Genomic DNA, 12,985 nt, shown 5'->3' on the forward strand with positions numbered 1-12,985 from the left:
AGTTGGACGATCACATTGGAGATAACAAAGAGGATATATCTGATCGTACGGATAATATACGCCCACGTAACGGTCTATATCTGATTTTATACCAAACACTTAACAAGAAAAAAACTCAGTTTCTCTTTAAATCTCCCCGCCCTGAAGCTCTCACCTCTCACGGTCTTACCCTTTGACAAATGCTGTGTGCGTCGAACCCAAAACCAGAAATCTTAAACTGATACTCCCAAAATCTCTGATAATGGCTAACGCTATCAAAGTCTTTGAGCTCAATACCGGAGCTAAGATTCCGTCGGTGGGACTTGGAACATGGCAGGCCTCTCCTGGCGTCGTCGGCGATGCCATCTCCACCGCTGTTAAGGTTTGTGTCTGGTAATATGATTACATGGTTGGTTCATCGTAAATTTTCTTCCGATCTCTTTACAAGTTCCATCGTTATTTGTACCTTTGGAACTGAAGATATATAAGTGATCTGAACTCTTGTTTCAGATTGGTTATCGTCATATTGATTGTGCTCAGATGTATGACAACGAGAAAGAGGTAGGTTCATTGATGCTTGATTTAGACAAGCTTAGTTCTATGTTCGTGTATCATTTGATTAAATAGTCGGCCTTATGTACGTAGCCGTTTATCAACTATCACATAATTAACATTTTTCTACCCGTTTTTGTAAAATACTTTAAATTTCAGCTATGTATGTTAATTACGTTACATGTTCTGTGATCTGATTTTATAATTACATAATAAGCTGACTAAAGAGGAATTGAAATGATATTGCCTATTTTTAGGTCTAAAGACTAATTTGATACTTCATATAAATATGTTTGTAGTTAGCTAATTATTCTTCTTTTGACTGTTTGATCCTCTTGAAAATTAAAATTTTAGGTATTTGATCTATTTAAAATTTATTATTTATATTATGTTATACTGTTTAATATTTTTTTGAAATATAATATTATATATATATATATATTTATTTATCATATTAACATTTAAACTGCTTGTCTAGTACAACACACTGGAGGAACCTTCGTAACATCTTTTCATCTAGGTTTTACCTAGGGAACACTCTTGGCTATTTAATTATAGATTGCAAACCTTCTCATTTTCTAATGATATTCAAATGCTCTTTTGCATTACAAAAACATAATCCTTGCATGTGTATTTTGCATGGTAGTGATCTGCTTTATTTATTTCAGTTAAAATATCAAAACTTGTTCTATGTAGATTGGTGCAGCTTTGAAAAAATTGTTTGAAGACGAAGTAGTGAAACGCGAGGAATTGTTCATCACCTCCAAACTCTGGTATTTTTTTGTTGATTGTGTATATCTAATGAATATTCTGTGATTAATAAAGTGTATCTGTCTGATCTTTCACTTTAAATTTGTGTATCACTAAAGGTGTACTGATCATGACCCTCAAGACGTGCCAGAGGCACTGAACACAACTCTACAGAATCTGCAGCTTGACTACGTCGATCTCTATTTGGTAAGCATGCTTCACTTCGCTGGAAAAGTCATGTGACAGAATGTTAAATAAGTCTCGCGGACGTCGATTCCGAGGACACACACAAAAGTATGACAATTGTAAGATTATCTGTTTAGTCATAATCTCAGAATAAATAAACAAGAAAACTCAACTTTTATTAATCAAGAAAAAGACTGAACAAAGTTGAAGAATACAGAAGTTTTACTTAGGCAAGCACTTTTATGACTAGATAAACACCAAATACCAAGAAATCAACTTAAAACTCAGTTAAAATCAATCTAATGAACTAAGATAATTATACATAGTTATAACAATCAAAATATAAATCACTCATGTTTATCTCAATTCTAAACTGCATCAAGTTTCCAATTAAAACCAACTTGTACGTAATAGGTATGTGAGCCCATGTATTTTATATATTATTTTAGATCCAAAAATAAATTAAGATCTGTTATTTCTAACATAAATCTTCAAGAAAGTATTGAAACTTGTTTATATTGTTGTTCTTTTGATGATCCTGGTATAAGAAAAACAATATTGTTGTTTTCTTAAACTTAATATGTATGAAAGATTAGTTAGTAACAATTTATTTATGATCTTCTTGAATCTTGAAGATGCACTGGCCTGTACGGATGAAGAAGGGTTCTGTTGGACTCAATCCCGAGAACCTTTTGCCTGTAGACATTCCTAGCACATGGAAAGCAATGGAAGCACTCTATGATTCAGGCAAAGCACGAGCAATAGGTGTTAGCAATTTCTCCACCAAGAAGCTATCTACTCTCTTGGAGTTATCTCGTGTTCCTCCTGCTGTTAATCAGGTTGAATGTCATCCTTCTTGGAGACAAGCTAAGCTACGAGAGTTCTGTAAAACCAAAGGAGTTCACCTCAGTGTAAGCATTAATCATATCACCAATACATGTACATTCTCTATACTTGTGTCATACTTAATATATGTTTTATTGAATATTATTGCTAGGGATACTTCCCATTGGGTTCTCCAGGAACAACGTGGTTCAAGAGCGACGTTTTGAAGAACCCTATACTAAATACTGTTGCTGAGAAGCTTGGAAAGTCTCCTGCTCAAGTTGCGCTTCGCTGGGGACTACAAATGGGTAACAGTGTACTTCCCAAAAGCACCAATGAAGGAAGGATCAGAGAGAACTTAGATGTTTTCGACTGGTCAATACCCGATGACTTGTTTGCCAAGTTTTCTGATATTGAACAGGTACGTGTAAATCCACACGCAAACTCTGTTGCTATGTTCTACCTCTGCTTGATCTAGAGATGAGTGATATGTATTTGGATTACATGCAGGCTAGGTTATTGGATGTTTCCTTCTTTGTTCACGAGACATTGGGCTCTTATAGGTCTCTTGAAGAATTATGGGACGGCGAGATGTGATACTTTAAATAGTCTATTTGTTTGTCAATAATGACATGTCTCTCTATGTTGAACTTTTAGGTTTGGTCATAAATGTTACAGAAAATACATGTCACCGCATAATTTACAATCTTATTTATTCTTACTTTGAATTATAAATTAAAAGGATTATATATATATATATATATATATATATATATATATATATATTTACTTTCAATATGTATTATATTCACCTAAAAATATATTATTTGCAAAAATGATTGTGACTTTGTGACTTTGTGAACATACCAATCAAACCCTACATTCATGAGCCAAAAAGTCCAAACGAGTTATCAATTATCATTTATTGATATTTGATGTACTAGAACCGAAAATAACATCAATGACCATTTGCAAGCAAGCGACTATGTGAAACTGAGAAACATACATACATAGATCATATGTCTGCATGTAATTGAAAACAACACTGAAAAGATAAGACACACCAACGTGGCAACGAGTAAAACTTTTATCAGAAAAGAAAAACTTTTCTACATACAGTATACTCATCCGTCACCGTAGCAACGGCCAAGACACACCAACAAGAAAAAAAACCCATCAGAATGGAATATATTCTTCCGCGACCGTCCCAACTACGAATTGAGCTACCACTGTACCAGTTAGAGCTGCTGCTGCCTGGACACCTTCCAAAATTCCTCCCTTTTCCTTCTTACCCTTACTCGAATCTGCCTTGGGATTCGCTTTTGGGGAACCCATGTTCATGTACGGATGCTGGTTTTGATGATGAAAATGATAACCACCACCATAATTAGGGTATGACCCATATGGATCAATATTTGCATAACCATAGTGGTGGTATCCTTGACCATAGTGGTGCGGCGACGACGCTGGCTGCACCCCATGAGGATCATGCAGGCTTCTCTGCCCCGTCAGCATTGCATCTGGAGACGAAGCATGCACTGGGACGTGTGTGCAAAGCGGGTGGGATTCAAAACTGCAGTGCTTGCATTTGTAGAACATCCCTTGGATGTAAACTCGGCAAACATAGCACATGCGCTCGGTCATGTGAGTGGGACCGCTGATCATGTTGAGCTCATGATCAGGCGCGTGCCATGTGTTAATGAGAGTTGGAGGACACGTGGCGCAATATTCGTGGAGGTCATAGTCGCAGTCGTTGCACCGGTAGGTCTTGCCTTCGCCGTACAGTTTGCAACCGTTGCACGTGTATGTGCCAACAACGTTGACTTCGGTCAAGGGATGGTTATGCGCGAAATGGTTGATCGTGTGCCGTTTTGGTGTTCCTTGAGACATCCTCACCTGCCGTTTTGGCGTTTGAACTCTAGAACGGTCTAGGTTTCTTGAACGTTACCAATAGAAACGTTTGCAAAATCAGCAATAGCCTTGTTGCATTTATCAATACAAATTTAATTGACTTTTGGTGGAGTTGACTGATCACACCGAAGAAAAGGCCACCTTTGTAATAATTTTTTCTGTTGCAAATTGCTAATAGTATAAATGAATCTGAAAGTTCAGTTACATGACTGGTTTTCATTTGGGACGTGTTTTCAACTAATACAATAATTCACAACGACTGAGCCAGCCATTGCCATGAAAACTAAAACAATTAGTTTCTTGATACATATACAACCAAAACATGTATGTTATAATTTGTATTAGATCATTTTCATCATGTAAATCTTATTTAAAATTTTTAACAAATGATATATTATATATTTTGATATAATTAAAATTTAAAATATGGAAGTTATCAATTAAAATTTAAAATATTGAAGTCATCACAAAATATAAGTGGCCATACGTTTAAATGAAAAATGATTTTTTTTCATTCTCTTCATTTCTTAATAGCTAGATAGCCTACTAAATATGCAATGGATATGATTTTTAGTATCATTATTGACAATTCTCTCAAATAGCTTTTTTAAAGTTTTTGTCACAAAATAACTCTAAAAAATAAAATGACCAAAATAGTATTTTTTTTTGTTTTGAAAATTTTAATTTTAATTTTATTTTTATTTTTAAAAATTTGTACGCATTCCTAAAACTCTACCCCTTAACTCTAAATTCTAAGTTTTAAATTAGTTAATAAAAGTTATAAATATATATTTACCCTTCAATAAAACTTTTTTGGTCATTTTTCTTTTTGTAATGCTATTTTATGACAAAAACTTAAAAATGACTATCTAAGAGAATTTCTCTATCATTTGGTCATATTTATTTGAATTTATATAATGCATACTGTTCAACATCTACACAAAAGAATGAAAATATCTACACAAGTTGGCTCTATTAAAAAAGGTTGAAAGTTGGTGTACATTTTTATTTGTATGTACTTTAATTTCTTACACATTTATCTATTTTATTAAAATATTATCATGATTTATTGGTAAATGTTATGTTCAACTATGTATTTTATTTATTTAATGGACTATTTTATTAAATTAAATTATTATTAAACACAAAAAAATTCAAATAAAAAATTGATTTTTTGAGTGGTTATAAAAAGTTATTTTTTTGAAAAATATTTAAACTAAAAATTTATCCGACCTTTAAATAAAATACAACTACAAGTATATATATATGCAAACTTGATGCTATTGTTTTTCGTATAAATAATGTATCGAGACCTCTCGCTATGTTACAATGGCCTCTTCAATAGCAGCTTACTCCTCACTTGTATGAAATATAATGAGTCTTTTAGATCTTGAAGGCAAGCTTAAAGGTATACTAAGGAACAACCCAACGACGGAATCAACAATTGATCCCTTATCAAACGAGTTTTTACTAAGTCAGTGACCAAACGAGTTTTTTACTAAGGGATTAGTTGTTGATTCTGTCTTTGAATTGTTCCTCACAAAATGTTTCACAAAGAGGTTGTGAGCAATGGAATTACTCTTTGATATGAGAAAGGCATGGTGTAAGCAATTTCTCCACAAAGAAACTCGCAGATTTCGAGGAGGTGGAGCTTCACCCTTTATGGCAACAAACTGTGCTCAAGGATTTTTTTTCAAATCTAAAGGCGTGTTCTCCTCTCTAACATGTCTATATCCTTTGTTTGCAAAACTGATAAAAGATCTCGAACATGAGATGATGTTTTTGTCTTTGTAGGGGTACTCTCCGGGGACAACCCGATTGTAGGCACTGTTGCTGAGGAGCTACGGAAGACTCCTGCACACAAATCGTGGGTCTCTAAATGGGTCAAAGTGTTCTTCCAAAGAGCACATATAATCAAGCAGAATTTTGATTTTTACAATTGGTCCATACCAGTTGACATGTTTCATGTGATTGTAACAGGCTAATAAATTTCATTCCAAAATGGTTCAAAAAGCTTTCTATGTTTTGCTCCAAGGCTCAGTGTTATCTAAAACTGAAAGATGCTTGTTTCCAAGCCAACACTGCATGTCATTTGTTCATGAGAGAGTCCTTATAAGACTCATCACTGAATATGCCAAATCATTCACAGATTTGTCATAAGCATCAGTTTATCAGCTTTTTCTTTACTGAGAGGTACAACATTTACTCATTTAAATCTCTCTGTTGGTCTTCCTACTTATTCAAAATCTTCCTAAAAGAAAAGACAGTTTTATTGGATTCCGATTCCGAATCCATTTAAGATGGAATCAAGTACATTTTGTAAACTTATTGCAAAGAAAGAATCAAAATGTAACATAAACGATAGAGAGATATATAACATAATCTCGCATGAGCCATTTCAAAACGAGCCAGTAATAACTTCGTAAACTGTATCAGACATGTCAGGGGAGACAAACCCAACCGTTAAAGCCATGAGAATGCCGAACATTTTCTTTCCTGTACTCCGACCAGGCTGTTGACCCTGTTGCTGACCTTGATTGTGACAAGGTTGATGATACTGAGAAGGCTGAAAATACGGTTGTGGTTGCTGATAAGGATGAAAACAAGTTTGTGGTGGTGGTTGCTGATACTGACAAGGGTGAAAATAAGTTTGTGGCGGCGGCTGCTGATACTGAGAAGGGTGAAAATAAGTTTGTGGTGGTGGTTGCTGATACTGAGAAGGGTGGAAATATGGTTGCGGTTGCGGTTGCGGTTGATGGTACTGATATGGCTGAGGGAGCGGTTGCGGCCCCAAACCCTGTTGCTGAGGGAGCGGTTGTGGCGCCAAACTCTTTTGCTGAGTTCCCTTCGGTGCTGATGCAGATGAATTAACGCACTCCATGTGAACATCTAACCGGCATGGACCACACTTGTACCGCCAAGACTGGATCTCACCGTGGCAGACCATGCAGATGTTGCTTGCTCCATGATCACTCAGCTCCAAGTTATGAGCCGGGTGAGGCACATGGCTCACTTTCTCAGGCAGCTGTGAGCAAAGTGGATGCATGTCGAAGCCGCAAGCCTCGCATTGGTAATAGAGCCCCTCGGCTAATTCAAGGCAGATGTTGCACCTACGTCTGTTCTGGTCCGTCTTTAATGGTTCTTTAAAGACTAACTTGAGCTCGTGCTCTGGATGCATAAAGCACTTGAGGGTAGGGGGGCAAGTGGCACAGAGCTCGTGAAGATCGAAGTTGCAAGAGGCGCAACGATAGGTCTTCCCAAAGCCGTAAGTGTTGCAGCCATTGCATATGAACCCGCCAAAGTCATCAATCTTGGTTAACGGGTGGACATGGGTGGAATGTTGGAGTACTTGTTGTTCTGATTTCAACGAAGACATCTCAACCATTGTGTTTCGTTTTTTCCTTGATAATGGTTAGGATTTGAGAGAATATGATGATTGCATTTTATACCAATCCAACCATTGTTTGGGATATAACTAAGAGCTTTCGTTTAGTCGTGTTACAAACGGCACTTTCTTCACTTGTACATATCACCATGGTCCATTTAATAAATGTGTACTCGTTAGAAATCCATGTAACGTGTGGTTGAGTAGTTTAGTTGACTGAGTACAACATGACCCTACTGGTCAATGCATGTGGCCTCTTTCTCATAAACCACATTTCATTTTCTTAATAGATGGTTTGTGGAGAAATGCTCCGACTCTTCTTCAGGCATTAGATTTGAATAGCAGTGGCCATGGTTAGATATCCGGAACTCTGAAGGTACATTTGATCCGCTCTGTTTCGTCGGATCGACATTTTTATTATTTGATTTCTTTTGCCACTATGATGTCTTATACGCCACGTACCAGTGGTATCTTATCTCCAAGCCATTGAGTTCATCTGAAAGCTAGTTTAATTAGTTGGAACAATTAACTAAACCAACACGGTCACGTTGACGCAGTCGTATGTTATCTTTCGTACGTAGTGGGGACCAAACTCGGCTTCCTTAGTTCTTGACATTATTGTCATTTTATTAAAATTTAAGCTGTCAGAGTACAATAACACCAAATGTTTTTGGTTCACTTGATTTTATATGCATGTGTTTTTTTTTTTTTGAACTTTTTTATATGCATGTGTTTTGTTATTTGATATGGTGCTTTATCAGTTAGATTTTTCTTTCTACATTTAATTTATGATTGTTATATTTCTTTCATTTTCGTGGCATGAGGCAACCTTTTATCAATGCTTATAAATTATTTAAAAAGTTTTTAAATACCAAATTGGAAATATATATTTGCATAAATTATCATACGAATATCATCTCCACTCGCATAGTCTTGTTAACTTTATATTGTATCGTTTTATAATGAAGATCGAACATACAATGATAGGAAATTATGTTCTTATGAACATCTAACTTCATATTGTTCTGTCTAACTGTCTTACGGAATCCCTTTTCCTGATGATCAAGAACTGCACTCCAATTTTCACAATATAAAAGAGACTGGGTCTTCTGTGACAAAAAAAAAGACTGGGTTCTCTTATCTCTGCTCTAGCGAAATGTTAAACTCAAAAGTAAAAATATTTTTATTCAAACATAAAACTATCCCTTTAAAACTAAGTGAAGAGAGATTAATGATTTATGTATGGAATTGATTTATTAGTTTAATTCATACTTAGCCCTAAACTAAAAATGCACAACAATTCAACAAATCACAGTACTAAGATGTGGGGTTCTAACAACTAGGAAAAAGGAAAAAATAGGAGAGATCTATACTATTAAAGCAGGATCCTATTGGATTTTTTACTAAAAATACTCTTTTCTTTACTAATATTACATATTTCATTAAGGGCAATCAAGTAATATTAATAACATATCCATATTGGGTCATTTTTTTGGATCCAGCCCACTGTCCACATCAGATCTCTCTTGGGTCATTGGGGCCGATTAAGAAATCAGATCCAATTCTTATTTTTTTCTCCAAGTTCTAATAATTTCTTTTTTAACCATTCTTAATATTTTGTGCAGTGAAAAAAATTAATCACTTAGTTATTATGTTTTTAATATAATTTAAGCATTCATAAAAAAATTGAATTTTTTCATTGAAAAGTAAAAATCTTTACTAAAAGTATATAATTTTTTGTTATTTAAAAAATTAACCACATAATAAAATGAATTTATTAGAGTTATACCAACTTAATTCATTAAAAATAAAGTTTAATTTTCTAAACATAAATACTCATTAGACCTGGACATTCGGGTATCCTTTCGGGTACGGATCGGTTCTTTCCGGTATCGTGTTTTTTGGGTTTGAAATTAAACCCCATTCGGGTATTATAAAATTTTAGATCGGGTTCGGGACCGGTTCTTTGGATATAGCAATTTAGAACTCATTCAGATATTTATCCCGGGTCTGATCGGGTTCGGGACCGTGATTTTTGGGTCCGTTTCGGGTTGGTTCTTCAGGTCCGGATATTGTGGTCAGATCTATACTCATTTAAAATGAAACACGATAAAGAAAGATAAAAAGCTTAAATATTTTATAAAAAACAAATATATGAAAATATGACATTTACTAAATATTTGTCAATTAAAAAAAAAATAAAAGAAAATAAACCCGCGCTTTCAAAGCGCGGGTCAAAATCTAGGAAGTATGTTATTTCAGATGTTTTTAGAATCTTTCTAGTGCTTCCACTAGCAAATGGCACTTGATTATTGGTCTAATATTTAGGAAAATAGAAAGTTTTAATTATAAACAAAATTAAATTAAAATATTGACAAAAGGGCTTATTAATTAGAACCTCAAGGGCTTATCCCGCTGGCCATTGGGAATTAACATTTCGGCATCGCCAGGAATAGGAGACCGACACGTGGGCTGAAAACGTAGACTGCAAACACGTGACTAGTCTTGATCCACTTCTGTGGGGACCATGATACCTCTGTATAATCCAAAAAAAAGTGTGTATTTTAACCAATAAAAGGTTGCTCTAAAATAAGATTAAATTCACAAAGATCAAGTGTCGCATATCAATTATATACTAAGAACTTAAGTTATGACAAGATATGGTTGTTTGTTAGTTTCAAATAAAACTAGTCATGTTCAATCTGGATTTCGGTTTGATTTTTTTTAGTTTTTTGGTATTTCAGTTTATAAAATTTAACTATGATATTAGATTCATATCTAGTTTGCCTTGATTCAGTTTATATACAATCCTTTTTGGTTTATCCGATTTTATACCAAAAACATATAATTACATTTATTTTTGACAATAAATTAGTTAAAACATAAATATATATAATCCCTACTCTAATTTTTAAATAAAGTATTTTCTGTTTTATTAAAATAAAATAAGAAAATAGTAATATCATAATATTATTATATAAATACATTTTAGCACAAATATTTACCAATAAAAATAAAAAGTCATATGTTATTTAATTTGATGTAAATGAGAAAATAAAAAACGTTTTAATTTAAAACAACATAACAAATTATTAAAATAAATGTTTTAGTTATGAATATAACATTCATTCAGATTATTAGATACTACTAAATCCAAACTAATTTTTCTATTTTGGTTCACTTCGATTAATATGCAGTTTATATCGAAGGAAGCGGCATTTCGTAGGTTTTAATCAAAATACTGTATATTTCTGGTATTTTAACGGTTTCATTATGTTCTAGTTATACTGGGTGCCGATCAATTAATGCAATTTTTAATGCAATTATTATTGGGTTCACTCCTTTAACATGAACACGTAGGATTGACCAATCAATATGATTTTTTTATATTCATTATTTTTAAAAAAGAAATAAAAATCGTTAAATTATATTATGTTTTCTAAAAGTGAAAAATAAAATAATAGTATTTGCAAAACATAAAATAAAATAAAATAATTTTTAATACCATCAGCAAACCACAAAATTCTTGAATAAATCTTAAATCTTTGGATAAATCATAGATCTTTGAAATTTGTTTAAATTTTTTTTAACACAGTCATAAAAATATTAAATTGTTGGATAAATCCCAAAACCTAAACCTTCGTATAAATCTTAAATCCAAATATTTATGATTTATCTAAGGGTTCAAAGTTTACCAATAGTTTAAGGTTTATAACTAGAGTTTAGTGTTTTACTGACGGTATTAAAATAATTATTTTTTTTACTTTTTGTAACTACTATTATTATTTTTCATTTATTTTTACTTTTTATTATTTTATGTACATAATATAAATTGACAATATTCTATTTTTAAAAAAAAAACTGAATATGAAATAACTAAATCATATTGATAAAACTACACACTACAAGAAAACACGCTGATACTGAGGGACATTTTCCTCGGTATTTTCGTCGGAATAAGCGTATTCCGACGAAATACCGAGGAAAATGTCCCTCGAAAAAAACTCCTCGAAATTTCATTTTCCCTCGAAATGTCCTCGAAATTTGTGACGGAATTTCGAGAAAACATAATTCCGAGGATATTTAGAGGACAGTTCTTCGTCGAAGAGGTCCTCGGTATGTATTGAGGAACAATTCCCTCGGTATATACCGAGGATTATAACGAGGAAAAAAACCTACGAATGTTTTCGAGGAAACAGGTTCGTCGGAAAATTCCGAGGGACGTCTTCCTCGAAAAATTTCGAGGACCAATGTTCGTCGAAATTTTTCGAGGGACTGTTTCCTCGAAAATTTTCGAGGAATATATTGAAAATAATTTTTTTTTTAAAAATATATTTTTTAAAAAAAATATTTTTAAAATTTCAATTCGAAAATATAAAATTAAAATTTAAATTGAAAACATATTATTTAAAATTCAAAGTCATACAAATCAAAAGAAAACATTTCGAGTTTTTGAAAGAAATTAAACTACGGGTTTTGGAAGTCCGGGTCTGGCATGGTCGGGAAGTCGCCACGTTGGCGTTCGGGTTCATGCTCCTCATCATCGCCATCATTTGCTCGTTCAGCTTCCTCTGTGCCTCCCAGCCCGCCTCTTGACTCGCCACCATGGACTCCAGCGCAGATATGCGAGCATCCTTGTCCCTCATCTGACTCAGAAGGACTTCTTGATCAACATAGGACGGTGGTGGTGCAGAAGCAGACGGAACCGAGGGAGACCGACGAGCCAAACCGAACAAACGGCCCTTCTTCTTTGGAACCGACTAAAAAAGAAAGTGTCAAATTTAAATAATATAAAAAATAGATTGAACTTAAAAAAATGAACTTACCGCTTCAACGATTTGGTTGATCCGAACCCGAGGCAAGCCGGTCGATCCCGTCGAATCGTCATCCTCGGTTTGAAGCTGAGACACTTCATGTTCCATCTGACTGTCGATGAGAGTGACCACATCCCTCACAACACCATCATCAATCTCGCCGGTCTTCTTGTTGGTATACGCCGTCTTTATTAGGCGGAGATGATCAACCGGCTCCCCCTCATTTTCTTCCGCCTTGAAAAAAACATAAATTAAACAAACATTAGTAATTAAAAGAAATGCACAAAAAAAATATTAGAATCTTAAATAATATAATAAAAACCGACAAGCTTACAAAACGATCCCCCAGACTGGCTAAAGATTGAGCACCCAAGTTATGGATGTACATGCCCTTCCCCTTACGGTCGCTCTTGCTGTTATGAAAGATGCTGCAAAAATTCTCGACATGTTTTCATGTCGGATCTTCCTGTTATGTTTTCATGTCCTTATTCTCATCATGGGTTCAGACTCGGATCTTCCTGTTATGAAAGATGCTGCAAAAATTCTCGACATGTTTGGTGTTACATATGAGGTATTAAAACAC

At 34.1% G+C, this 12,985-nt stretch overlaps 4 protein-coding genes across 4 annotated transcripts; 1 reads left to right on the forward strand and 3 right to left on the reverse strand.

Moving 5' to 3' along the window:
• The first annotated feature begins 110 nt into the window (after positions 1–110).
• On the forward strand, positions 111–3,013 carry LOC130494755 (NADPH-dependent aldo-keto reductase, chloroplastic-like). Its single transcript, XM_056997619.1, has 7 exons — positions 111–361; positions 490–540; positions 1,228–1,304; positions 1,401–1,488; positions 2,103–2,378; positions 2,465–2,713; positions 2,803–3,013. Exons 1-7 carry the CDS (start codon positions 242–244, stop codon positions 2,887–2,889), a joined length of 948 nt encoding a protein of 315 aa, XP_056853599.1. The 5' UTR covers positions 111–241; the 3' UTR covers positions 2,890–3,013.
• A 251-nt stretch (positions 3,014–3,264) lies between these two features.
• On the reverse strand, positions 3,265–4,277 carry LOC130502877 (uncharacterized). Its single transcript, XM_056997620.1, has one exon. The coding sequence runs from the start codon at positions 4,180–4,182 to the stop codon at positions 3,469–3,471; it is 714 nt and encodes a 237-aa protein (XP_056853600.1). The 5' UTR covers positions 4,183–4,277; the 3' UTR covers positions 3,265–3,468.
• A 2,178-nt stretch (positions 4,278–6,455) lies between these two features.
• On the reverse strand, positions 6,456–7,647 carry LOC130502876 (uncharacterized). The gene has a single exon (XM_056997618.1). The coding sequence runs from the start codon at positions 7,586–7,588 to the stop codon at positions 6,602–6,604; it is 987 nt and encodes a 328-aa protein (XP_056853598.1). The 5' UTR covers positions 7,589–7,647; the 3' UTR covers positions 6,456–6,601.
• Positions 7,648–10,017: 2,370 nt separating this feature from the next.
• Positions 10,018–12,702, reverse strand: LOC130502875 (uncharacterized). The gene is made up of 3 exons (XM_056997616.1): positions 12,415–12,702; positions 12,060–12,348; positions 10,018–10,124 (listed from the first exon to the last, which is right to left on the reverse strand). The coding sequence occupies exons 1-3, from the start codon at positions 12,508–12,510 to the stop codon at positions 10,018–10,020; spliced, it is 492 nt and encodes a 163-aa protein (XP_056853596.1). The 5' UTR covers positions 12,511–12,702.
• Positions 12,703–12,985: the final 283 nt, after the last annotated feature.

The sequence above is a fragment of the Raphanus sativus genome, unplaced genomic scaffold (assembly GCF_000801105.2).
Source record: "Raphanus sativus cultivar WK10039 unplaced genomic scaffold, ASM80110v3 Scaffold0722, whole genome shotgun sequence".
Lineage (NCBI taxonomy): Eukaryota > Viridiplantae > Streptophyta > Magnoliopsida > Brassicales > Brassicaceae > Raphanus > Raphanus sativus.